Source organism: Nematostella vectensis, chromosome 5 (genome assembly GCF_932526225.1).
Source record: "Nematostella vectensis chromosome 5, jaNemVect1.1, whole genome shotgun sequence".
Lineage (NCBI taxonomy): Eukaryota > Metazoa > Cnidaria > Anthozoa > Actiniaria > Edwardsiidae > Nematostella > Nematostella vectensis.
The window spans coordinates 15,509,504-15,536,970 of NC_064038.1; the positions used below are offsets into that span (position 1 = coordinate 15,509,504).

The 27,467-nt window shown below is 40.1% G+C and overlaps 1 protein-coding gene across 7 annotated transcripts in view; it reads left to right on the forward strand.

The window, feature by feature from the left end:
• Window positions 1-1,135: 1,135 nt before the first annotated feature.
• The window catches only part of LOC5510370 (ubiquitin-like modifier-activating enzyme 6), a 34,648-nt gene continuing 8,316 nt past the window's right edge, over window positions 1,136-27,467 (forward strand). For 2 of the 7 annotated variants that reach the window (XM_048727828.1, XM_048727831.1), the window contains exons 1-29: window positions 1,136-1,257; window positions 2,553-2,635; window positions 3,231-3,325; window positions 4,288-4,316; window positions 4,524-4,618; window positions 5,024-5,132; window positions 5,592-5,672; window positions 5,867-5,989; window positions 6,589-6,715; window positions 7,053-7,165; window positions 7,451-7,513; window positions 8,520-8,596; window positions 9,737-9,803; window positions 10,122-10,268; window positions 10,661-10,728; window positions 10,819-10,897; window positions 14,923-15,000; window positions 15,532-15,609; window positions 15,993-16,041; window positions 16,122-16,151; window positions 16,528-16,633; window positions 16,967-17,033; window positions 17,141-17,179; window positions 18,038-18,127; window positions 22,880-22,960; window positions 23,445-23,573; window positions 24,552-24,603; window positions 24,738-24,801; window positions 25,042-25,111. In XM_048727828.1, coding sequence (XP_048583785.1) covers window positions 2,598-2,635; window positions 3,231-3,325; window positions 4,288-4,316; window positions 4,524-4,618; window positions 5,024-5,132; window positions 5,592-5,672; window positions 5,867-5,989; window positions 6,589-6,715; window positions 7,053-7,165; window positions 7,451-7,513; window positions 8,520-8,596; window positions 9,737-9,803; window positions 10,122-10,268; window positions 10,661-10,728; window positions 10,819-10,897; window positions 14,923-15,000; window positions 15,532-15,609; window positions 15,993-16,041; window positions 16,122-16,151; window positions 16,528-16,633; window positions 16,967-17,033; window positions 17,141-17,179; window positions 18,038-18,127; window positions 22,880-22,960; window positions 23,445-23,573; window positions 24,552-24,603; window positions 24,738-24,801; window positions 25,042-25,111 — 2,244 coding nt within the window. In that variant the 5' untranslated portion in view covers window positions 1,136-1,257; window positions 2,553-2,597. Of the gene's footprint in view, window positions 1,258-2,552; window positions 2,636-3,230; window positions 3,326-3,628; window positions 3,666-3,906; window positions 3,926-3,974; window positions 3,991-4,287; window positions 4,317-4,523; window positions 4,619-5,023; window positions 5,133-5,591; window positions 5,673-5,866; window positions 5,990-6,588; window positions 6,716-7,052; window positions 7,166-7,450; window positions 7,514-8,519; window positions 8,597-9,736; window positions 9,804-10,121; window positions 10,269-10,660; window positions 10,729-10,818; window positions 10,898-14,922; window positions 15,001-15,531; window positions 15,610-15,992; window positions 16,042-16,121; window positions 16,152-16,527; window positions 16,634-16,966; window positions 17,034-17,140; window positions 17,180-18,037; window positions 18,128-22,879; window positions 22,961-23,444; window positions 23,574-24,551; window positions 24,604-24,737; window positions 24,802-25,041; window positions 25,112-27,467 lie in introns of those variants that run through there. The other 5 variants (XM_048727830.1, XM_048727829.1, XM_048727833.1 and 2 more) reach the window with 5 other exon arrangements.

Genomic DNA, 27,467 nt, shown 5'->3' on the forward strand with positions numbered 1-27,467 from the left:
AGTCTTTGTAGCTCGGCTTCCAGCTGCGGCTTCAGCGCAAAAGGTACCCGTCTTGACGGTGCGATGTTAGGTGGCACGGTCGGGTCTACAGCCAGATGCTGCTTTCCTTCGAGTGTCCCTAAGTCGCCACTAAATACATCATTGTACTGCTCTATTATCTGCTTCGCTGTTGTACTTCGGTTGTTCTCTCTTCGCACACCTTGCATTGGGTGACGCACACCTTTTCAGAGTTCTCTTCCTGCACTTTGATCAGCTTCATTTTTTGAATTGTGTGTACTCCCAAGAGTGGTGTCAGGTTCTCCTTGACGATCATGAATTCAACATCAAAGCTCTCTCTGATCTTCGGATTTGTGACGTTCACGCGGCAGACTCCTTGTGGTTTGAGCTCCGACTTGTTCCATATTTGGAGTACTTTCTTCGTTGGCTTTATGTCGCTTTTCTATACGTATTTGCTCTGGAGAATATTCACTGTTGCTCCACAGTCCACATGGAACTTCACTTTCTGATCTCCTATCGAGTCAGCGGCTACACGTAGGCTACAAACCACCACACTACTAAAGCAACGCGCTTAGTCGAAAGAAAAGCAAGCGCGAAAAAGACCCCGATATTATTCAGTCTATCTCACATCGAGCTGTGTGCGTGGAGTAACCGACTAATACAGGGTTAAGACAGTTCCTTTGTATAGATAGCGGTGTTGGATCGAAATATCCAGCATTGCTGTAAGCTGCACTACAGCGTTTCAGCGTATGTCTGGTAACCTGCTTGCAGGGGGTACTCGGTTATCATCGCGGAAAACCCTCTCCGTTCGATGTGATCGGGCGATGATCGGGCGCCATATTGTATTCTAAGCCGCACGGTTCCTGGGGGCGAGCGCAAAAACGGACGCAGGGCAGGCACACTTCCTCCAATCACGGCAACATCCTCACACATAGTTTGATTCCAACTAGCCCAAATCTCAGCGCCACACGATTTTCCATTGCCGAGGAATCAGGTAGAATATTCGTCTTGTTGTCGTCGTAATATGCTTGACCACAATGAATTTTCCATCCCTGCAAGTTTTAACGCAATGTGGAACGAGTGTCGCTCCCACTCCTCCCCCAACATAATGGAGACCTGGGTCTAGCCCGGTAATGTGTGCAGCGCATAACGCCTGGCTAAATCGGACGTCTAAGGAAGGAAGGTTTGTTTCGGTCTAAATGATTCTTGCGGAACAAAGATGTATTAGCAATCGGTAAGATACGCTGCACTGGAAGCAAGGTATTTGCAAGATAGTTAACCCGTAAATGATGTTTTATAAATGAAATAACTTCTCACAATTAGTCTTGAGCAGATTTGTGTAAGCTATGTTCTAAAATTCGCTGATCACAATATTTCCAATGCATGATTCAGATTTGCAATCAGAGAAAATCAACAAAATATATAAGATTAAATTAGACAAACTGGTTGCTTATTGATCTTATATACGTGATTATATATTCAGCGGGTTAAGAATTAATTAATTTTGCTGGAATTCTTGATAGATGTGCGAATTTTCCACTATCTGCAATTTAATCTTTACAATTTTTCCCATTTTGCTCTTGAAATCGATGCATTTATGGGGAGAATAACGACCCAAACATTTGCATTTTTCTAGATTCTTTGTATTATCACACACTTCTCTGTTATAGTGTCTTTGTAAGATATGTAAATAAGCGCAGAGGTTTTCTTAGATTGCAGCTGTTTGGAGCAGTTGTGTTTTTGTTTTGTGTGTGATTACTTGTGAATATAGATGATATTAGAAACAGATTTCCAGGGGTGTGTGCCCATTTATAGAGTGGAACCCTAGTAACTATAGCCTGGAAAATAAAAAATAATTCAAGTTATTGAAAGCAGTTATCTGAGTATGTTATCTGAGCATGAATTCAGTTCAAGTAATAGGGAGTTTGAGTTAAAAGTCAAAAGTTATCCATTCCATTGGGTGTGGGTTTCATCTGTGTGCTGTTGTGGATTACATAATTTTGCACCATGTCGTGAAGGTAGGCCGAATGTGTCCTGGGACAGAAAAATAGGCTAATTATATTGCATTTCAACTGCATTTAATAATTTTATGTGATTAACTATTAAAAACTCTGTGCCAAACATGTGTGGCCAATGTTTTAGTGTGTAATAACATATGTGACCCTGCACGGGAAAACATACATTCAAAAAGATATCTCTAATAGGTTTCTTGTCAAACATTCAACAAAATCTAACCTATTGTTAGAAACTCAGTCAAACTTTGTCCATTTATTTAACCAAACATGCCAGCTTGAAGTCTTACACAAACCGAGTCCACCTGACTACCAAATGTCAATCAACTACAGGAAGTGGTGTCCTACGCTATATAGTAATTAAATGCTAGTATAGTATGCCTATGATGCTAATGAATCCAATGAGATTTATTCAAATGGTTGTATATGACATATTGAAACAAACTCTACATTTAATTAGTCTTGTCTTTTGAATAGACCTTCTTTAATTTGAAGTTGTTACTCTTTATTGTTGTCATTAGAAAGCTTGTGTGTTCCATTTAGATAATAAAGACTTTGCTGAAAGATAAGGCTTGTCGGTTTCTAACAATGGCCAACAAAGTAGAAATAGACGACTCCCTGTATAGGTAAGTTCAAACTCTTATCATCTTATGATGAACCCCTTTTTATCATCTTATGATAAACCCCTTTTAAACGCAGATTGAAAAAGTTGTAGTTGATTGAGTAGTTATTATCTAAGATTTCAGATATTGCATATACTGTATATTAGGACAGAGATGATGAAACTCAATTGTTGACAATTCTAACAACAGACTTAAATGTTTGGATTCATCTTATGCCCAACTTTCAACAAGTGCAAGCTTACCATTTCACAAGAGCCAGCTTTCCACTAAACACGCGCAAGCTTCCCATTACACGAGTGTTCAAGCTTCCCTTTTAGGGTTCAAGTGCTTTCTGTTATGAGAGGGCAAGCTTCCCATTTTGCCAGCGCAAGCCTTCTATTATATTCCACTGCAAACTTGCAAGTTTGGTTTTCCTGTGAACCATCACACATAGCCAAAAACTTAAACTTCAATGTCTTTTTGGCTGGAAGATTGGCTGGAACCACTGTGTTTCTGATTGGGAAGTGTTTTAAAAGCCCTGCTTCATACATTTCTTCATGCCACAAGTCATTGTTAACCACTCTTTATTGATTTTACTTCAATTTTTTAATTTATACAGTCGTCAGCGCTACATGCTTGGTGACCAAGCAATGCAGAAAATGGCCCACGCCAGTGTGTTCCTGAGTGGGATGGGTGGACTAGGGGTAGAGATAGGTGAGTAACTCCAGTATACAACATTCTAGTGTGTTCCTGAGTGGGGTGGGTGGACTAGGGGTAGAGATAGGTGAGTAACTCCAGTATACAACATTCTAGTGTGTTCCTGAGTGGTAGGACTAGGGGTAGAGATAGGTGAGTAACTCCAGTATACAAAATTCTAGTGTGTTCCTAAGTGGGTGGACTAGGGGTAGAGATAGGTGAGTAACTCCAGTATACAACATTCTAGTGTGTTCCTGAGTGGGGTGGGTGGACTAGGGGTAGAGATAGGTGAGTAACTCTAGTATGCAACATTCTAGTGTGTTCCTGAGTGGGGTGGGTGGACTAGGGGTAGAGATAGGTGAGTAACTCTAGTATACAACATTCTAGTGTGTTCCTAAGTGGGTGGACTAGGGGTAGAGATAGGTGAGTAACTCCAGTATACAACATTCTAGTGTGTTCCTGAGTGGGGGGACTAGGGGTAGAGATAGGTGAGTAACTCCAGTATACAACATTCTAGTGTGTTCCTGAGTGGGTGGACTAGGGGTAAAGATAGGTGAGTAACTCCAGTATACAACATTCTAGTGTGTTCCTAAGTGGGTGGACTAGGGGTAGAGATAGGTGAGTAACTCCAGTATACAACATTCTAGTGTGTTCCTGAGTGGGGGGACTAGGGGTAGAGATAGGTGAGTAACTCCAGTATACAAAATTCTAGTGTGTTCCTAAGTGGGTGGACTAGGGGTAGATATAAATGAGTAAAGCCTTGTGGAATGTTTAGCTTATTTCATGATTATTATATTTATAATATATACTTGGTGCTCTGATTGGTTTGCTTTTTTACCTTAATTAATGACTGTCTTGCGTGACCATTAATTAAGGTAAAAAAGTTCAATAAAACAATTTTAGAAAAAATGTCTATTAACTTCACCTTTGCGAATAATTGTTAAATTTAGTGATTAATTTCGGTTGCCATTTTCCAACAGCAAAGAATCTGACCCTTGCTGGAATAAAGGTAAAAATTGATTAAACACTTTACAACCTAATTGTTTGCGCTATTAGTTTTCATATGCTTTTCATATATTTTATATTTATAAATTTCAATTTCTGAAGCTTGTGCTGAATTTCCACAAACAATAACTTTTTTCCATGCAATACTTATACACATTATACATTTGTTATTAGTTTGTGTATGGTAGTTACCTGGATTTTTATTCTGTAGTCAATCACGTTGCATGACACAAGAGCTGCATCAATGGCAGATTTAGGCAGCCAGTTCTTTTTGAGAGAAGATGATGTCAAATCATCTAGAAACAGGTAAAGTAATGGCCTTCTGACATTATGCAATAAATATTTCCTTGCTTCTCTGTGGAATGTCAAAAAAAATTAAAAAGTAAATTCATTACTTTTACCTTTTTGTCCACTCCCAGGGGAATGTTTATTTCAGGAGGAAGGCTCTGAGAATTAATTCTTCTGTGGGGAGAGGGTCTTGGGGTTGTGGGTATTTTTGGGAATCAAATAATAACCTGTTATAATAATATATAATCAATCATGGCAGATCTAGGGGTGGACACTTCCCCTTTAACTACAATACCCTTGCTGTGCAAAAAGCTACATAATTTAAACTCTTGTGTTTTAAAGGATTTTATGACCCCTCTCTCACCCCACTAAATCTTGTGATTAGTTACAGTACTAATCATAAAGGAATTATTTCTGTTCTAGGGCAGTAGCCAGTGCTGGTCGCGTAGCTGAGTTAAACCCATATGTGTCTGTGCATACTCAAACTGACGCTCTCGATGAAAATAATTTAGATGTTTTAAAAAATTACCAGGTACATCTCGCTAGGTTTTCTAAATAATCTGAGTATCCATGTAACAAATGTACTCTTTGAAAAAATCAGTAATCATATTTTGTAATTGCCAAACCTACGTTTAAAAGGGATTATTTCTTAAAAGAAAATACAATTAGCAGATTTTCGCGTAGTCTGCCACTATTCATGCTGAGCAAACTATTCACAAAACACTGCAGTAATCACAAATCATTGTTTAAATATATGTCCTTTTGTGATTTGCACTCAGCAAAAAAAGCCTGAAATGGCCCTTCCTGCCCCAGTGTTTTGGTTTTCCCGTGGGTGCTCACACATATATATGCATACTTTATTATTTTTTGTGCCAATCCTTCCTCTTCTCGTGTAAAGAGAGAGAGAAGAGAGATAGAATACTCAGGCACTTTCCATTAATTGCTATCCTATTTCCTTTTTTCATTAAAAAATATTTTTTGTGGTTTCCAGTGTGTGATCCTGACAGATGCCCCATTGAGTGTACAACTTAAAGTTAATTCTTATTGTAGAAGTCAAAAGCCACAAAAACAGGTAAATACATACATTGGATTCTCAGGGGAAATGTTTAGATATAGAATATCTTAAATAATCTTAAGATGTATCTTCTGTAAGCAGACCACTTTAAGTGACCACCACTGGAATGTGGAATACCAAACATTCACACGCTTATTCATTTAATAAAATTTTTATTGAAACAAATAATCCTTTTATGATTATATTTGCAGTTTATCAGTACTAGTTTGTATGGCATATTTGGATGTCTTTTCTGTGACTTTGGAAATGAGTTTGAAGTGCTGGATACTACTGGAGAGGAACCAAAAGAATTCTTCATTGGAAAGATAACCAAGGTATCAGACAAGTCGCAATACTGTTGCTCATAGTCATTTTTAATGTGGCAGATGTACCAGAAGACAAATTTTTTGGATGGTTTTTATTAGGGACCTCAAGCAAAAACAAAAAAACATAGACGACAACAGCAGCAAACAGCAGTGGACATTGAAAATTCAATAGCATGACATGAAAATGCGTTTTCACATTTATACCAAAACCGCTACCTCCACCTTTTACTTTAGTAGTGAGGACTCCAACGTTTGTCCTGTGATCTTCTCTTGCAATGTTTTGCTACTTCAGAATAATGTTCTTAGTTTATTCATGTATCTCATGCCATAACTTATTTTCATAGCCCCTATTTTCATAGCTGTCATGATAACTGTCATCATAATGTTCATCGTCAATATTGTGAAGTGGAGTTGTGTTGGTAATCATCGTCTTTTTCAGCATCAACTATTTTATCATATCAATTTTGTAATCATTGTCACGATTGCATGATACTGGGAATCTAATCAACATCAGCAGCAGCATTATCTTCATCGTCATCATCATCATCATCATAATCATCTACAAAGAAAATTGCATTATAATAATTATGACTAATTCTTATTTCCAGGATAACCCTGGTGTTGTGACCACCCTTGACAACACGTTGCATGGTCTAGAGACTGGTGACACAATAACCTGTAAAGAAATTGTCGGCATGGAAAAGCTAAACAATACACAGTGCACTGTCAGTAGAGGTACTATATTATTGTTTGATAATCACAAATATGCTATTTTATGCACAAAAAAATAAAGTCTATTGTGTTTTATAAAGCACCAAAAAAGGATTTGTACGTACTACTGTTCATAGTTTTGTCGCCATACCCATTTGGTATTGATGACACAACTGTTCACATCTGTCTATAGTTCTGTCGCCATATCTTTTCACTATTAGTGACGCTGTTGTTCATATCTGTCTATAGTTCTGTCCCCATATCTTTTTACTATTAGTGACACTGTTGTTCATATCTGTCTATTGTTCTGTCGCCATATCTTTACACTATTAGTGACACTGTTGTTCATATCTGTCTATAGTTCTGTCGCCATATGCTTTCACTATTAGTGACACAACTGGAGATGAGTATGGACCATACAAGCATGGAGGCATCGCACGCCAGGTCAAGCCATCCTCGACTATCCTCAAATTTGTGAGTATTTTTAGCATACACACATGGCACGTGTGATGTGGTGATCTGTGTTAATCTGCCGAGCCACCCATGCACCAATAAAAAAATAAATAAAGACATAGACCCAACAATGTGATTGTGAATTTTTTACTCTAATGAAAGCGAAACATAATATTTTTTTACTTTCTCGTGATGAAGCTCTTTCTTTCTTATGCTGTGAGTCCACTTAGGTTCCGCGTTATATGCTTGGTGGTTGGTGAGAATTGAAGATTGCATTGATGTTTTCACTAATTTATTTCATCTCAGGAATCACTAGAAAGGCAACTAGAAAAACCTGATATTTTGACAGCAGACTTATGCAAAATGGAGGTCAGTATTTTTGCCCTTGAATACAATAAGAGTGTCACGTGCATGAAATCGTTCCATCTTCATGCTAGGTGGTGAACAAGCAGCTTACATTGTTTTAATCAGATACGTTCCTTCCAACACCCTGCCCCTCCCCCGTCAACGCCCTTGGATATTCGCATACTTTCGAGGCACTTCCTCAATCACCGACGAGTATCGGCTTTAGAGCAGAGACACTCTTTTAGGATTTTACTCGAAGAAGATGCGAAGCATCAATAAACGATCGAGTATTCAAGCTCTTCACATTTTTTATTCATATTATTTTTCCCAGACCCCAATTTAGTTTAGAGAAGAAACGAATATAAATATGATTGTAATTTATCCAATGTTTCTCTTTTTGGGCTGTTGTTGATGCTGTTGATGTGATTTATATGAGGTCTACAAAAGAAATACGTACAGTAAAAGTTCGCTTGTGAGGCATTTCTTCACTTGAATTATTGTACATCGCTGTGATTGGTGGAGTGCCTCGAAAGTATGTGATACATTAGAAATGTCCATGGTTTAGTTCCCATGCTGTAAGCAAACTACGACGGCGATATAGCAGGAAGAACGGGACCCCTAAATGCCTGGTGCACACTAGTGACATAACGACATAACGACATGGGCGTGCACACTCTGTTTAGCCCGACATAACGACATGGACATAAGTGAAAAAAAACTGTTGTTTGTTTTGGCTTGTGTCATTATGTCCATGTCGTTATGTCGGTGTCAAAATGTCGAACCATTCACACTTGAACATACGAAGATAAGAGTGCGCGCGTCCGTGTCGATAGATATGTCGTTGGTGTGACGCCTAGTGCACATGGACATAATGACATAAAAGAAAAAACATGTTTTTTCTCTTATGTCGTTATGTCGAAGATAAGAGTGCGCGCGCCCATGTCGATATGTCGCTAGTGTGCACTAGGCATGACCAAGCATGACTGTCAAAATAAGGGAATGATCACATTTGTGTCACTTTCTTTCTTAGCTCCCTGTTCAGCTGCATCTTGGCTTCCGCTCGCTTATGGCATTCCAGCAGAAGAATGGTCACCTGCCTAACGTCAGGTAAGCTTAGGCCCGATTCACACAGTGCGCTCCTGCCGTGCCGAGGCCCGATACACACAACGCGCTCCTGCCGTGCCGAGGCCCGATACACAGAGCGCGCTCTTGCCGTGCCGAGGCCCGATACACACAGCGCGCTCTTGCCGTGCCGAGGCCCGATACACACAGCACGCTCTTGCCGTGCCAAGGCCCGATACACACAGCGCGCTCCTGCAGTGCCGAGGCCCGATACACACAGCGCGCTCTGCAGTGCCGAGGCCCGATTCACACAGCGCGCTCTTGCCGTGCCGAGGCCCGATTCACACACCGCTCCTGCTGTGCCGAATTTAATTGTATATTTGTAACCACACAAATACATTGGGTTCAACATTGATTCCGAAGTCGCATTAAATTAGTCTCGTTCAATAGGTTGCGAGTGGACAATATTGATTTAATGTAGAGTTCCTTTTGTACAAAACAGGAGAAGTAAATGGTGATTTGGCAAATCAAGCGCTCGACGTTTGAATCGGTGTCCTGCTTTTTCCGTCCAGCATGACTAACCTGAATTGACTCAGACGTCGAACTGTTCATGTGCCCAATCCAAACAATTAGATTCGGCACGGCAGAAGCGCGACGTATGAACCGCTCCTTGGGAGTGTCTCTCAAGTGTTAAAATCTTTAGCTTCTTCGGTAGCGGATCTAGAATTTAGATCCTCCCCCTAAATGAGACAAAAGAGATAAAAGGGACTTGCGGGATGCGAAGACGACGACAAGGAAGGCGACTGTAGAGAAACAATGGAATTTATTCCAGAATTCAAGGCCGCACGTGAAAATGCATTCTGACTGATTTCAACTCTTCTTCGTAAACCACGACGTGAAATTTAAGGTTTTACGGTCTAGCAAGGACGTGGCCCTAATATAAACTCGCTTTTCTCCGTTCGCTATATTGTTGAAAAAGTCTTTTCTGAATATAAAGTCTTGGTATTTTCTTTGAAACTTGTTTAAGCTAAAGTAAAAGGGATTTTCTTGACCAAGCAATCCTAGCAATAAAGTCCCTTCTAAAAGAAGGCAGTAACTTTCTTGATTTTTATTTTTGTTTGTTTGTTTGTTTGTTTGTTTGTTTCATGCGGCAACACCCGAATTTAAGCTGCAATTTTTTTTCAGAAATGAGCAAGACGCCGCGGAGGTACTGCGCATAGCAACTGAGCTGAATTCACAGACAGAAAACAAGGTATAATGCTACCATGGTATCTGAGATACAGCAAAAGAGCATAAATAGTCTGTATGGGATATTCCCCTGAATACTTCCAACGCATTAGGAAAGCGAATGATCCGCAGTATTCCATTCATGTTTAAAATTGTCCCGCTTAATCTCATTATGTTTAAAATGTTAAAGCATGAAAAGTTGCTACCCTAGTTGTTATTATTCACATAAAACTCTGTTGTTGCAAAGTTATATTTATGAAGTGTTTTTTAGATTAAAGTTTAAAAAATGCGAAAACTATGTTATGTTACGCGCAACTCTAGTAAAGGCAAACGAATACTTTAGGTTGACGTCATCAGTAGTGACGTCATACGCAAGATGTCGTTTGTTGGTCGTGGGTACTTCGCTCCTCTGTCTGCTGCAATGGGTGGGATCGCTGCCCAGGAGGTACTAAAGGCTCTGACAGGGAAATACATGCCAATAAGGCAATGGGTAAGTTTGGTAATATTTGACTTTAGCTCCCAAAGCTCCCAAAAAAAGGCATCTCCCCAAAGCCAGAATTTTACGAAGGGGGGAGAGGGAAGCACAAATATGTATATTATGGCAGGCGACAACATCAATTTTTGTTAATAAAATAATAGAAAGAAAAATGTGTTAGGAAATTGCATATTTTGCATATTTTGTTTTGAAATCATAGGATCATTGCGGTATTGTTTTCTTTGTAACTGGAAGGAAAGCTATTTTTACAACACAGCTTGTTAGTAAGACTAGCCCTAAAAACAATTCAGAAAATTAGGTACTGTTTTTAAAAGCTTTTACATTTTATCAGACCACCGAAAATTATTCTTGAACTGAGAGCGCCGTTTGTTGTCATTTGTTTTCAGCTTTATCTTGATTGTATTGAGCTGTTACCATACCAAGAGAATGTCAGCCCTACATCATTCTCGCCAAGGTATACCCTACTTTAGATTACTCTGTCTATCCGTCCGTCCTCCTGTCTCTTGTTAATGCTTACACTATCACCATTGTTACTATGTTTCAGATGTGATCGTTATGACGCACTGCGTGTTTGTATCGGGGATGAACTTGTCAGAAGGATCGCTGACCTCAAGCTGTTTATGGTTAGAATCTGCCTTCAACATTAAACAGCCCAAAATTACCGAATAGCTATTTACATATGTCAAACCATCTCAAGTATCGGAACCAGTTATACAGCACAGTTTGTTTTGTTATTATTACTTTTTTTCTTCCGTTATTTTATTATTATTATTATTATTATTATTATTATTATTATTATTATTATTATTATTATTATTATTATTATTATTATTATTATTATTATTATTCTTATTATTATTATTATTATTATTATTATTATTATTATTATTATTATTATTATTATTATTATTATATTTATTATATATTATAATATATAATAATATATTATTATTTTACACATATTCGATCACAGCTGTTAACAGCTGGTAGGTTATGTATTGAGGTCAAGTCGTATCCTACGACCTCAGACCTCGAGCACCTGTCTTAGTAGCCGCGCTGATCCGAGGAGAGCTCCTTTCTGGAGTAACTCGATCCTTGTATTTAAACCAATCGAACTTAAATGCTTTGTCAAGTTTTTACTGACTGTTCCGAGAGCGCCAACAACGATTGACACATGTCTTTATGTCCCATAATCGGGCAATTTCTCTTCTTATATCCTGGTATTTCAGGACTTTCTCTTTTTCCGTTTAGCCGACATTAGCATCTCCTGGCACAGCAATATCAATTACTATGCATTCACCTTCTTTTCTGTTCACTATTACGATGTCAGGTCTTCGGGCTTGGATTTCCCTATCTGTTTGGATGGTAACATCCCACTGTATTTTTAGGTCAGGTTTTTCGATGACTGGTAATAGCTCGTGTTCATACCATTATTCTTTAACCTGAAATCCATGTTCTTTTGCAATTGCCCAGTGCACAATTCTGGCCACGTTGTCGTGTCGGTGTTTATACTGGCTCTGTGCCATCTTGCTACATTCACACAGTAAGTGATTCACCGTTTCATCTTTCAAGCCACACATTCTGCATTAGGGAGATATCTGTTGTTTTTCTATTTTCGCCTTTACTGCATTCGTTCTCAGCGCCTGGTCTTGAGCTGCTGTGATCAGTCCTTCTGTCTCTTTCTTCAAGTTTCCTTTTGTCATCCAGTCCCACGATGACTCATCCCTTATTTCTTCCGTCTCTCTAAGAAACTGACCATGTAATGGCTTAGTCTTCCAATCCTCTTGTCTTTTTTCTTTGAGCTTTTCTTTTAAGACCCTAGCAGTCTGTTCTTCCTCTACACGAAGTATTCCTTCATTCCTCACCGCTAGAAGTAACGGTTCCTCGCTTTTGTGAACATAGTCTGCCAATCCCTTTCCTTCTAGATGTATACAATCTTCAACCCCTATCAGCCCGCGGCCTCCACATCGTCTTGGTAGATATAAACGGCCAACATTAGCTCGAGGGTGTAGCATTCCATAGATCGTCATCCGTTTCCTTGTCTTCCTATCTATGTTCTCCACCTCAGTCTTGGTCCACTTAACTACACCAGCTCCATATCTTAAAACTGATACCGCCCAAGTGTTTATGGCCATTATGGTGTTCTTTCCATTAAGCTTTGCCTTTAGCACTTTCTTAAGTCTGCGGAAGTATTCCCGGCTTAGGTCTTCCTTTATTTTTCCGTGTAGTAGGTCATCGTACTCAAGGACTTCTAAGTACTTGTATCCCTCATTCTCTATCGTCTTCATCTTCTGTCCATCTGGGAGTTCAATTCCATCCGAGTTCACAACTTTTCTTCTCTTAAGTATAAGGAACCCACACTTCTTAAGGCCAAATTCCATGCCAATGCCACTACTGAATACTCGCACTGAGTATATAAATGAATCAACTTCACTTTCATTCTTCCCATACAACTTTAGGTCGTCCATGAACAGCAAATGGTTTAGGGATCCCGCATCCTTCCCTAATTGGTACCTCCCACTTGCACTTCGCAGTATAATCGACAGTGGTATTAAGCATATTACAAATAGCAAAGGGGAAAGGCTATCGCCTTGAAAAATGCCTCGTTGTATTTTCACTTCTCCCAGAGTTTGTCCATTGATGTTAGTGTCGTTTTCCAGTTTAGCATGCTGTTGCGCAACAACAATTGGATGTTTGGAGCTACGCCAGTCATGTTTAACGTTTCCAAAATCCAGGAGTGTGGAACCATGTCGTAAGCCTTCCGATAATCAATCCAAGCCATTGCCAAATTGGTTTTTCTTCTTTTGCAATTTCTTAGTACCATTTTATCAATTAGGAGCTGATCTTTGGTGCCTCTTGAAGCTCTGCGGCATCCCTTCTGTTCTACAGGGAGAATTTCTGCATTTTCTAAGTGATCGTATATTTTGTCTGCGAGTGTTCCGGTGAGTAGTTTCCACATCAGTGGTAGGCATGTAATGGGCCGGAAGTTTTCTGCGGTATTCCCTAGTGTCAGGTTTTTAACACATAAGACAGTTCTTCCTTGGTTCATCCATTGTGGCACAAACCCTGATTCAAGAATTAGGTTCAGTTGTTCAGCAATTGGATGATGGAGGGCTCTAAAGTTCTTCAGCCAGTAACCTTGCACTCCATCCAGCCCAGGCCCCTTCCAGTTTGCAACCTTCTTTAGTTGCTTATTCACATCTGCCTCCTTAATCACCACATCTTCCTGGGGGACATGTTGGCTAAGCTCCTCTCTTACATCATCAAGCCATTCGGCTTCTCGATTGTGCTCTGATTGATTCTCCCATATACTCTTCCAAAACTCGCAGCTCTCCTGTGGGTCTGGTATGGTGTTATTCTCCATGTTTATCCCGTCGAGTTCTTGGTAGAGTTTTTTCTGGTCGCATTGGAACAGACGATTTTGTCTAAACTGATTTATCCGGTTTTCATATCTTTTCAGTTTTGCAGCACTAGCTAACACCCGCTGCTTTAACTCCTCAATTACAACATTCAGCCCTTTCTTCTTTACCTGGTGCTTTCTCATAATCTGGGTCAAACCTCTCCCTCCCTTCTTCTGCATAGTTTTGCTACTTTCCAACATACTAATTTCCTTTCTCAGCGAATCGATTTTGCTCCTTATTCTCCTTTTCCAAAAAGGTTCTTTTCTTGGCTGGTTTGATCTTTTCTTCAGGCCTAGCCTCTGTATTACAACAATAGCTGCAGCACGCACTAGCCGGTTGGTTCCAGTTATATCTACCGTTTTGATGTGCTCTAATACTTTATTTACCTCCTGTGACACTTCACGCAGTTTACTTCGTTCAACATGCTTTAGGGACCTCAATTCTTCCACGTCTCCCTCCTCAAAAGCCCGTTTGATATCATCCAAGATTTCTCTCTGTCTCGCCGACAATTCTTCCACATTCAAAGCCTGGAACTGGTACCTTCATCGCCACTACTCTCAAACCTCTGCTCATCATTTGCCCCTTGATCTTGCTGCCCATCCCCTTCATCTACAGCCTCAACCTCATCTACAACAACATTGCCTTCCATACCCTCCACATTGTTCACCTGTCGCTTAATTCCTCCAGCTCGATGTCAGAGAGCCAGTTGTTGTTCCTGATTGCTCGCGCATGATCTGCCAGGTTTTGCTCAGACAGTCTGAACATCCCTCTATTCTGCCAGCTGTTCAGCATCCTCCTCCTGTAGCCCCGAGTCCCTGGTTTGCTCTCAAAATAGCATTCCATCACAACTCTATACAACGCATTGTTCCATTTCCTACGGCCAGTTGTTTGTTGACGACTGAGTGGTGCCTGTCCGCCCACACCTTCTCTGCCGGACGAGAGAACACCTCCGTTCTCATTCACGTCGTTATCTCTATTACTATTAGAACTCATTTTCATCACTTTTGTGAGGTGGTGGGTTATCCCTCGCCAGACACCAACCTGGTATTTACTCCCTGCGGGGCAAATTATTATTATTGTTATTGTTATTGTTATTGTTATTGTTATTGTTATTGTTGTTATTGTTATTATTATTATTATTGTTATTGTTATTGTTGTTATTGTTATTATTATTATTATTATTATTATTATTATTATTATTATTATTATTATTATTATTATTATTATTTACTCTCTTTGTTCCTCAGGTTGGCTGTGGTGCAATAGGATGTGAATTCTTAAAGAATTTCGCGTTACTTGGGATAGCATCAGGAAACAACGGTCTGGTAAGTTAAAACATGCAAGATTTTTTAAGATAAAGAAGTTTACCCGCTGCCATGTGGGGCGTGGCCTAGGATGCTCCATAGCATCTTGGGGGAAGAGGAAGGGGGGTTTAAAGAAAAGATCTCCGTAGCACTTGAAGATCTAATGAATTGTTACAAAAATCTCCACGGCATCGGAATTGACTCTACAGGAACTGTTTTGTTTTCGTGCTTCTTTGTGTGAAATGGGGGAAGGCAGCAAACCTGTGAGCCGGGCTAAAATAAAGGTTGTTAACATCTTGGACTGGACTTGTCACGGACCGTGTTTAGCGAATACATTTTTCTTAAAGCTGTAAGTTTTGGTAGCTTCCTGCCTATCCTATAGTCTTGTACTCGTGTTTAGGCAGGGTGGACTAGTTTCTCCTGAAGAATCAACCATTACTTTTTCCGAAACCTTCACTAAGTGTCTATTTTCAATACAAGATTTAGGTTCTGAGATAAACAGTAGATGGGTGTAATGGTAGTTGTTTCTTAGTGCTTTATTTCGTTTTTTAGATTTCAATTACAGATAATGACCTCATAGAAAAGTCCAACCTTAATCGGCAGTTCCTCTTCCGTCCTCACCACATACAGGTAAAGAAAAAACCTCGCCTCGCTTGTTATACCAGGTGTATGGGTAGTCGCGTAAGTATAGGCGGAGCCGAGTGCGCTTGAACCCTCAAATTCTACTGAGAAATTGAGCAACTTGTGCTTAGAATCTTCAATTTGCAACAATACACTCCGGGTTGTTTTATCTATTCTTGGATAACAAGCATTTACCATAAGTCTCTGTCAGCCGCAATGTTCTCTTCAGATTATCAGAAAGCCTGCATCTGTTTAATTTGATAATTCATTTTTAAATCTCTTGTATGAGTTTTTTGTCGAGATATCTTCGCACAATTTCCCTCCAACATTAGATAAAAACAATAACAAAGATGTGACTGACCACGGCTCTTTAACCCTATGTTGTCATTCAGAAAGCCAAGTCCACGACTTCAGCAACGTCTACAAAGGAAATTAATCCTAGTAAGAAAAGTTGATCATACAGTTGATTGTTTGCCTATGTGATATTTCCCTGTATTTAAGATTTATATTTTCTTTATTAGGTTTACATATTGAAGCTCATCAACAAAAAGGTATATGTTTTCGCAGGCTAGATAGGGAAGGAGCAGCGTCCAACTACGCCCTTCTTCATAGATATTACCATTTATCTATTTCTTATAGATGTTATTAATACATATATATATATATATATATATATATATATATATATATATATATATATATATATAATGACCTCATCCTATATATATAAGAAAGGTCGGTGCCTCTGTTATTATAGAACAATGAATGCTAAGTTTGATTATTTATATGTGTTAAATTGTGATAAACATATTGAGTTCCATATCATTGCTTCTTGTAAACACAAGATATCAATAGGAAATCACAGATATGATTTATGCCTCTCCATGAGGGTACACATTTTAAAGTTCTCGCGTTCTCTCGATACAGTTTGTCCCGATACCGAGCAAGACACGTTCAATGATGCATTCTTCGAGTCCCAGGAAGTTGTTGTGAATGCTCTGGATAACGTAGAAGCTAGACGATACGTGGACAGGTACAATACAGACTTACACCTATTCTAAATAAGTGCAACCTAATTTGAACATTGCTACACAGCTTATTTCTAAAGTGGTATTTTTAACGGCCACCAATTTTTTTTCAAATTGTAGTATTCGTTCTGCTTCTAAGATGGATCTGGTGTAACCTGATCTGGTGATCTTTAATTTCTAGTTGTTTTTTTTTTAGTTGGCAGTATTTAACTGGCGTTTATGAGTGCTTAGGGGTTGAAGGGCTATGTTTTTAGATGACGCTGAATGTCTTTTTTTTTTCGAAATGGTGACAAAATTCAGCTTACCTCTGTTTGGTGTTAATTTGTTTGATTGTGTAGTCGATGCGTCAGCAATCAAAGAGCCCTCCTAGAGACTGGCACAATGGGTGCAAAGGGGCATGTGCAGGTAAGTGGGCCACACCCATTTCATAGGGGTGTAAGTGTCCTCCTTTTCCTTGCTACTCAAGCAGTCTCTAATAAATGCAAGATTACTAATTAGATTACTATTTTAAGGTTATCGTTCCTCACCTGACAGAGTCCTACACCAGCCAGGTTAGTCTTATTACATCTTCAAAGAGCCCCCTCTGCCGCCGTTTTGTAAACTTTCCAAAATACGAAGTGTGAGAAACAATCCACTCCCATCGACTGATTCGGGGAAGTTATAGTTTCGAATAAGTTTCGAATATTCGAAGAATAAAAATTTTTCTTTAGGTGCATATTTCGAGATTTTATCGCATAATTATTCTTCCAATATTGAATGACAAGGAGTGTCTTTAAGACAACCAGTTCCAATCATGCGCAGAACACTCGCCAGAAGGCGAGGCTTTCTTCCATTGCTCCCCTGAACACCCATGTTTTCTCACATTCTTTAAAACAATGTTTGAAAACTAAGGTATGACGCTTAAACAGCATTCTTACAATACCCCCCTATGTTTACCTTGGGCAACCAGAAGACCTTGTAGCCTTGATTCCGTGCAAAATACCGCATACTGCGCATGACCATGGCCCACTATTGTAAGAATCTCTATTCTGCCAAGCACTGTCTAGTCAGACCGCCCGGACAGGGAAGATATAACAACCGTATAATAAACCGTTCTTTCTGAAAATTAAAGATGGAGTAATTTATTTCATTTCACTTAGCTCACTGTTTTCTAAAGGATAGCCAAAGAATGTTTAATGGTTGATTTCAGAAAAGATCTTACCCTTTACGGAGGAAATTGGAAAATTCCCAGATAATGGAAGTTGGATGGGGGGGGGGGCTATTTTCCATACAAACATTGTACTTCGAACAATTGCAAGAGGGTAGAAATGTCATTAGGTGGGGACCCTCTCCATAGGGGGATAGCTTGTGGAAAAGCAATACTCTACTCATACTAAGTTTTTATTTCATGTTGTTCTGTGTTTATTAAGCGTGATCCAGTCGATCAAGAGGTTCCTTACTGCACTCTTAAGTCCTTCCCGGCAATTATTGAGCACTGCATACAATGGGCAAGAGATAAGGTAAGTTGATAAAACCTTAGTTAATAATAGTTAGTCAATAGTTAGTCAAGATCAGTCGGAGAACTCAAATTGTCTGTTATTACTTGACGTAGACCATATGAAAGGATGTGCTAGCCAAGTTGATCTCCGACAACCTTTTCACGACATTTTCATAGTGGGCATCATTCAACATGATGTTTTTTTTTTTTTTTTTTTTTCAAATTGAGTCTATTTTGGAAAATAGCAACGCATTTTTTAGAAATCGAGTGATTTTTTGACTGTCAAACTCACGGTCAGCACAACACAGAAATGTCTTTGACCCTACGTAGGGGTTCGTGATGTATTAAAGGAATGAGAGCGAAATTTTCGTGGCACATGTAGAGAGTCAGGGTCGTGGCACATGTAGAGAGTCAGGTTTGTGGTACATGTAGAGAGTCAGGGTCGTGGCACATGTAGAGAGTCAGGGTGGTGGCACATGTAGAGAGTCAGGGTGGTGGCATATGTAGAGAGTCAGGGTCGTGGCACATGTAGAGAGTCAGGGTCGTGGCACATGTAGAGAGTCAGGGTCGTGGCACATGTAGAGAGTCAGGGTGGTGGCATATGTAGAGAGTCAGGGTGGTGGCATATGTAGAGAGTCAGGGCCGTGGCACATGTAGAGAGTCAGGGTCGTGGCACATGTAGAGAGTCAGGGTGGTGGCACATGTAGAGAGTCAGGGTGGTGGCACATGTAGAGAGTCAGGGTGGTGGCACATGTAGAGAGTCAGGGTCGTGGCACATGTAGAGAGTCAGGGTCGTGGCACATGTAGAGAGTCAGGGTGGTGGCACATGTAGAGAGTCAGGGTGGTGGCACATGTAGAGAGTCAGGGTCGTGGCACATGTAGAGAGTCAGGGTGGTGGCACATGTAGAGAGTCAGGGTGGTGGCACATGTAGAGAGTCAGGGTGGTGGCACATGTAGAGAGTCAGGGTGGTGGCACATGTAGAGAGTCAGGGTGGTGGCACATGTAGAGAGTCAGGGTGGTGGCACATGTAGAGAGTCAGGGTGGTGGCACATGTAGAAAGTCAGGGTGGTGGCACATGTAGAGAGTCAGGGTGGTGGCACATGTAGAGAGTCAGGGTGGTGGCACATGTAGAGAGTCAGGGTGGTGGCACATGTAGAGAGTCAGGGTGGTGGCACATGTAGAGAGTCAGGGTGGTGGCACATGTAGAGAGTCAGGGTGGTGGAACATGTAGAGAGTCAGGGTGGTGGCACATGTAAAAAGTCAGGGTGGTGGCACATGTAGAGAGTCAGGGTGGAGTCACATGTAGAGAGTCAGGGTGGTGGCACATGTAAAAAGTCAGGGTGGTGGCACATGTAGAGAGTCAGGGTGGAGGCACATGTAAAAAGTCAGGGTGGTGGCACATGTAGAGAGTCAGGGAGGTGGCACATGTAGAGAGTCAGGGTGGTGGCACATGTAGAGAGTCAGGGAGGTGGCACATGTAGAGAGTCAGGGTCGTGGCACATGTAGAGAGTCAGGGTGGTGGCACATGTAGAGAGTCAGGGTGGTGGCACATGTAAAAAGTCAGGGTGGTGGCACATGTAGAGAGTCAGGGTGGTGGCACATGTAGAGAGTCAGGGTGGTGGCACATGTAGAGAGTCAGGGAGGTGGCACATGTAGAGAGTCAGGGTCGTGGCACATGTAGAGTCAGGGTCGTGGCATATGTAGAGAGTCAGGGTGGTAGCACATGTAGAGAGTCAGGGTGGTGGCACATGTAAAAAGTCAGGGTGGTGGCACATGTAGAGAGTCAGGGTGGTGGCACATGTAGAGAGTCAGGGTCGTGGCACATGTAGAGAGTCAGGGTGGTGGCACATGTAAAAAGTCAGGGTCGTGGCACATGTAGAGAGTCAGGGTCGTGGCACATGTAGAGAGTCAGGGTGGTGGCACATGTAAAAAGTCAGGGTGGTGGCACATGTAGAGAGTCAGGGTGGTGGCACATGTAGAGAGGGAGGGTGGTGGCACATGTAGAGAGGGAGGGTCGTGGCACATGTAGAGAGTCAGGGTCGTGGCACATGTAGAGAGTCAGGGTGGTGGCACATGTAGAGAGTCAGGGTGGTGGCACATGTAGAGAGTCAGGGTGGTGGCACATGTAGAGAGTCAGGGTGGTGGCACATGTAGAGAGTCAGGGTGGTGGCACATGTAGAGAGTCAGGGTCGTGGCACATGTAGAGAGTCAGGGTGGGAGTCAGCTTGCAAAGGCACTTACGAGTTATTGGAGGGACTTCTGTGTCACTCGATCGTCGGATCTATCATCCGTAATCTTTTTGTGGTTTTTATGTGCTTTCGCAACACAGCAGTTTTTAGATCTTCCTGTAAACTTCCGGTGACCAACTTCCGGTTAAAGCTTAGTACTATGAAAGAGCCTTGTCATCGACCTGTGACCGCTTCGGTCATTACGTGTTATAGCCGTAAAGTATATATAAGCTAGGTTTTACAGAAAAGTCTTCGATGTGGGTTGAGCGTGCGCATTCGCCTTCGTCACTGACGTCAATCGATCTTCTACGAATCAGTCCAATTCAAGTTGTTAGTTTACAAAACAAGTAAGATGCTAGCAAAGCTTTTAATTCTCCTTGTTCTAGTACTTGAAGATTCGCGTCTCTGGGTTTTCGCGTTATTTGTTTGAATTTGTGCTGAAAGAGTGATTTTGTGTTGAAAGAGCGGATAGCCAAAGCTGCGACTTTTAAAGTCAGAGAAACACTCTGTAAGCAGGGCCTTTCTTTGCAGGGTAATAAAAGAAAGCCTCTGTTTGCAGGTCAAGAAAACTAGTATGGACTTTCATAAGTTGTTTTCTCCATAATTCTTTTTTTATTAGTTAAGTACTAAATATCAAATAAAACTCGTTCAAATACGCTTATTCATCAAGAGACGATCAATAACGATTTTGCGAATTTCTAGAAAGTTGACATGCTTAAAATACATATGACTGTAGCTTGATTAATTATGTCGGGTATTTAACTTCTGTTTCCGGAAATAATGGGGCGAAATTTGACATGTTAGCAAAAGAAGTTCGAACGGTGAGATACCAATTAGGATAAAAACTAATTTTACTCAGGGGTTACTTCGGCAATGCCTCGGTGGTATAGTGGTTCTGTCGCTTGTCTAAGACGTCATAAACCGGAGGTTTGATCCCTACTTGTGACGTCTAATTTTTTTTTTTCATTTTTCTTTTTACTTTTAATGATAATAATAATAAATAATCATACTCTTCTTGGTGTTTCATTACATCGAAAAGAAAGGACATTGTTTTGTACTCCCAGCATCTTGGATTTATTCATCCTTTGTTTAAAATTCATCCTGTATATCTTTTATGCACACTATAAAAAAAACTGGAAAAACAAATTTGCATTCACGAGTTGGCTCACAGAGCCCTTTGATTTTTTTCCGCTGACGCTTTTTTCAATGCGAACAGGGAAAGGAAGTCTGTATTTATTCAGCAACGTCGGCCAAGATCCGATAGCCATCATGTCGTCTAGCAAATGCCTTATTCTAACCACGCCCATTTATTGTAAAATATTGATTTTCTTGCAATTTTGATGTTTTTGTTGCTCCAGATTATTTCCTCCAGAATCGTATCACTTTTGCATAACTCTAACTTTTTCCAAGCTTCTAAAACGTTTCTGTAAAAAAGCGGTAATTTAGTATCCAGGGGCAGCACTTTCACATCATAGTTACACTTAAAGGGAGCACTTTCACATCATAGTTACACTTAAAGGGAGCACTTTCACATCATAGTTACACTTAAAAGGGAAACTGCCTCCAACATTTTAAAGCGTATTCAGGAAACCCCTTGTTGTTATATAAGCGAATTCAGAAAACACCTGGTTGTTATATTAGCGTATTCAGGAAACCCCTGGTTGTTATATTAGCGTATTCAGGAAACCCCTGGTTGTTATATAAGCGTATTCAGGAAACACCTGGTTCTTATATAAGCGTATTCAGGAAACACCTGGTTGTTATATAAGCGAATTCAGGAAACACCTGGTTGTTATATTAGCGTATTCAGGAAACCCCTGGTTGTTATATTAGCGTATTCAGGAAACACCTGGTTGTTATATAAACGTATTCAGGAAACACCTGGTTGTTATATTAGCGTATTCAGGAAACCCCTGGTTGTTATATAAGCGTATTCAGGAAACCCCAGGTTGTTATATAAGCGTATTCAGGAAACACCTGGTTGTTATATAAACGAATTCAGGAAACACCTGGTTGTTATATAAGCGAATTCATGAAACACCTGGTTGTTATATTAGCGTATTCAGGAAACCCCTGGTTGTTTTATAAGCGAATTCAGGAAACACCTGGTTGTTATATAAGCGAATTCAGAAAACACCTGGTTGTTATTTTAGCATATTCAGGAAACCCCTGGTTGTTATATTAGCGTATTCAGGAAACCCCTGGTTGTTATATAAGCGTATTCAGGAAACACCTGGTTGTTATATAAGCGTATTCAGGAAACCCCTGGTTGTTATATAAGCGTATTCAGGAAACACCTGGTTGTTATATTAGCGTATTCAGGAAACCACTGGTTGTTATATAAGCGAATTCAGGAAACCCCTGGTTGTTATATAAGCGAGTTCAGGAAAGACCTGGTTGTTATATAAGCGAGTTCAGGAAACCCCTGGTTGTTATTTTCCCGCCAAAAGCGCGAGTTTGCCACCCAAAAAGTCACGTGATTTCTTACTGCAAGTCGACTCTTTATCAAATTAACCAGAGACTCTAATCCTCTAATTGTTTATAGTTTGAAAGCTCATTCACGCAAAAAGCAGGGCTCTTCAAGAAGTTCTGGGGTACTCATCAATCACCTCAAGAGCTGCTACAGGTATGGATTCTAAACTTGCCCTGATATCGGGATGCTTGTGGCTTTCTTTAGAATATTTGCTGCAAGTGTGCGGAAACGCTGGGATGCCTGTCTCAATACCTCCTAACCTTATTAAAAAAACTTTTGTTCCCCCCATTGAGAGCAAGAATAACCATAACCTCGAGGGTCAGGCTTCCTGTCGCGGTTGAATCTTATCCACGCATCTTTGCTATGCTCCTGTTACCCTCTTGATAGCCTCACCCGGGGGGGGGGGGTTCCTGTCCCCTATTAGGAAATAAGTCTATTTAGTCAGAGAGCTGGATTTTCCTGTACCCATGTTATTAATTGTAAACAGAGGAAATTGAAGGACACTCTTCAATCAGAGAGCTGGAATCTCTGTACCCATGCTATTAATTGTACACAGTCCGCAACTTGGTTGCCTGCTCTCTTCGTGCAAGAGCCTTGAAGGTCACGACCTGAACGTCCTGCATATTCTTTACTATAGAAATTGGAGACTGGTACCGAGGTGGATGGACTGGGTCAAGTTCTAGGAATGATGAGAAGGCGGCCGGTTACGTGGGGTGAATGTGTAGCACTGGCGCGCGTCAAGTTTGAGAAGTACTTCAACCACAAGGTGACATTCTATTCTTTCTAAAAAATAAATCAAATGAATATTCAACTTTACTTTCATACCTCTGTTTTCATCGCCTATAATGTAGAATTCAAGATAAATAAATCAACGGTTACCTTATTGGCTTGATTAGTCTTTTTCGATTTGTACACAACAAAGGTTACTAAGTAAACCCATTTATTTCATATCATGCAGACGCGTCACAGTATTGTTGCTCGACATGTTTTTCGTACAAAATAAAGCTGGAGATTTCAATCAATCAATCAATTTTATTTTTCACTTCACACAATATTATTTACAATACATTTTAAAGCCGTTAAGTGTGATATGTGAAATGACTGGGTTCCAAACAACAAGCAGAGCTTGTTGTTTATTGGACCCAACTATTTTGGATTGGAAATGATTGAATAATTGGCTTAATTTTTTTTCAATTCTGCCGGAACTGTAACAATAAAACAAAATAAACGTCAAATATTTCTTGAAAAAAAGTTATTCTAAAATGGTACTATATAGTTTCTAACATCTTCTAACATTTTAATATATAATATCCATCATTCTTAACTTAAGGAAAAAAACATAATAATCATTGATTCCTGATACATGGTATGATAAAATTCTGCACAAAGATTAATTTTTATATATTTGAAATCCTTTTTTTCTAAAGTGAAGGGGTTTTCATTTCTTTTAAATCTTTGATCAGATTGTTCCATAGTTTCCTTCCTTTAAATGAAATGGAATTTTGACCAAATTTAGATTTTTTGAGTGATGGTAGCATATTTTCTGTTTCGGCAGAGTTTCTAATAGGATATGTGTATGTATAACTTTTCTTGTTTTGAAGAAAACTAAATGTGTCTGGCAAGAGATTATTTACAAGATTCAACATAAAAAATGTTGTTTCTTGGAAATTTATTTGATTTACTTTTAGGGAGAAGATGGCTTTGTCAAAGAATTTGATAAAATGTTCTTGCTTTTAACTTTCAGGCAAAGCAACTGATTCACGCTTTCCCAGTGGACACAAGACTAAAAGACGGAAGTATGGAAATATGCTTTTTATCTGAAAATCACACTTCATTTAACAAACCTCCATATATATTTTCATTATTTCATGTCATTGTCCAAAATACCACTCAAATAATAACAATAATAAATAATAATCGCTGCTTTTAGGTCTGTTCTGGCAGAGTCCAAAGCGACCACCTACGCCTCAAGTTTTCAATCCGGATAATGATATGTGAGTAACTCAAAGCATCTTAACTTTACAGCACTTTGTTTATCTTTCCTTTTGCCGTAGTCTACTACAATCAATATTTTATATGATTTCCGTCATGCCAAAACCATGATTGCATAAAGCAATTGTCCTATACCAACGAAAAATACTTCCAGAAGGAATAAATGATCCTTCTTTTTGTTTTATTTCTTTACTCCCTAATCCTGCTTGTCCTTTATCTGATTTGTGTGGTTTTCTTCAAAGCGACCTGCTGTTTGTCTCGACGGCGGCGAGGCTGTACGCTGATGTTTATGGAATAACCGTCACAGAACAGGTAAAACAGGTAGATGGAATAACCGAAAACAGGTAAAACAGGTAGATGGAATAACCGAAAACAGGTAAAATAGATATATGGAATAACCGAAAACAGGTAAAACAGGTAGATGGAAAAACCGAAAACAGGTAAAACAGGTAGATGGAATAACCGAAAACAGGTAAAACAGGTAGATGGAATAACCGAAAACAGGTAAAACAGGTAGATGGAATAACCGAAAACAGGTAAAATAGATAGATGGAATAACCGTTACAGAACAGGTAAAATAGATAGATGGAATAACCGTTACAGAACAGGTAAAATAGATAGATGGAATAACCGTCACATAACAGGTAAAATAGATAGATGGAATAACCGTCACAGAACAGGTATAATAGATAGATGGAATAACCGTCACAGAACAGGTAAAATAGATAGATGGAATAACCGAAAACAGGTAAAATAGATAGATGGAATAACCGAAAACTGGTAAAATAGATAGATGTAATAACCGTCACAGAACAGGTAAAATAGATAGATGGAATAACCGAAAACAGGTAAAATAGATAGATGGAATAACCGAAAACTGGTAAAATAGATAGATGGAATAACCGAAAACAGGTAAAATAGATAGATGGAATAACCGAAAACAGGTAAAATAGATAGATGGATATAATTTGGAATCACCATACTCGCAACCGGGATGTTTAAGTGCAGGCGCATAGATCGTGCTCGAGTCAGAGCTGAAAGGAAGGCGCCTCAGGTAGCCACACGGAGACCCAAACAGTATTTCCTTTTTGTTGTCGTTGAGAAAGAAAAACCGGGAAACCCCTTTGAAGAAATCCTATGTCGAATCCGGGAATCGAGCCTGATGATTCTCAAGGCTATCTAGCTTCATTTCTCATACGCCCGTGTTTTTATTTGGCTAATTTAGTGTTGATAAGCTCGATCCCTTTCCTTAAAGTATAATGAATTAGTTAAGCTTTATTCTAGTCATTATTATCTTAACCCATGATTAGCCCAGTTCATTGACTGTTTTTTTCTAGGTTAAGTCCAGATCATTAATTGTTTTACCCGTGTTTAGTCCAGGCCATAAGTTGTTTTACCCATGTTCAGTCCAGGCCATAAGTTGTTTTACCCGTGTTTAGTCCAGGTCATAAGTTGTTTTACCCGTGTTCAGTCCAGGCCATAAGTTGTTTTACCCATGTTCAGTCCAGGTCATAAGTTGTTTTACCCGTGTTCAGTCCAGGCCATAAGTTGTTTTACCCGTGTTTAGTCCAGGCCGTAAGTTGTTTTACCCATGTACAGTCCAGGTCATAAGTTGTTTTACCCATGTTCAGTCCAGGTCATAAGTTGTTTTACCCGTGTTCAGTCCAGGCCATAAGTTGTTTTACCCGTGTTTAGTCCAGGCCATAAGTTGTTTTACCCATGTTCAGTCCAGGCCATAAGTTGTTTTACCCGTGTTTAGTCCAGGCCATAAGTTGTTTTACCCGTGTTCAGTCCAGGTCATAAGTTGTTTTACCCGTGTTCAGTCCAGGCCATAAGTTGTTTTACCCGTGTTCAGTCCAGGCCATAAGTTGTTTTACCTGTGTTCAGTCCAGGCCATAAGTTGTTTTACCCGTGTTTAGTCCAGGCCATAAGTTGTTTTACCCGTGTTCAGTCCAGGCCATAAGTTGTTTTACCCGTGTTCAGTCCAGGCCATGAGTTGTTTACCTGTGTTCAGTCCAGGCCATAAGTTGTTTTACCCGTGTTCAGTCCAGGCCATAAGTTGTTTTACCTGTGTTCAGTCCAGGCCATAAGTTGTTTTTACCCGTGTTTAGTCCAGGCCATAAGTTGTTTTACCCGTGTTTAGTCCAGGCCATAAGTTGTTTTACCCATGTTCAGTCCAGGTCATAAGTTGTTTTACCCGTGTTCAGTCCAGGCCATAAGTTGTTTTACCCGTGTTTAGTTCAGGTCATAAGTTGTTTTACCCGTGTTTAGTCCAGGTCATAAGTTGTTTTACCCGTGTTTAGTCCAGGCCATAAGTTGTTTTACCCGTGTTCAGTCCAGGCCATAAGTTGTTTTACCCGTGTTCAGTCCAGGCCATAAGTTGTTTTACCCGTGTTTAGTCCAGGCCATAAGTTGTTTTACCCGTGTTTAGTCCAGGCCATAAGTTGTTTTACCCATGTTCAGTCCAGGCCATAACTTGTTTTACCCGTGTTTAGTCCAGGCCATAAGTTGTTTTACCCGTGTTCAGTCCAGGCCATAAGTTGTTTTACCCATGTTCAGTCCAGGCCATAAGTTGTTTTACCCATGTTCAGTCCAGGTCATAAGTTGTTTTACCCATGTTCAGTCCAGGCCATAAGTTGTTTTACCCATGTTCAGTCCAGGCCATAAG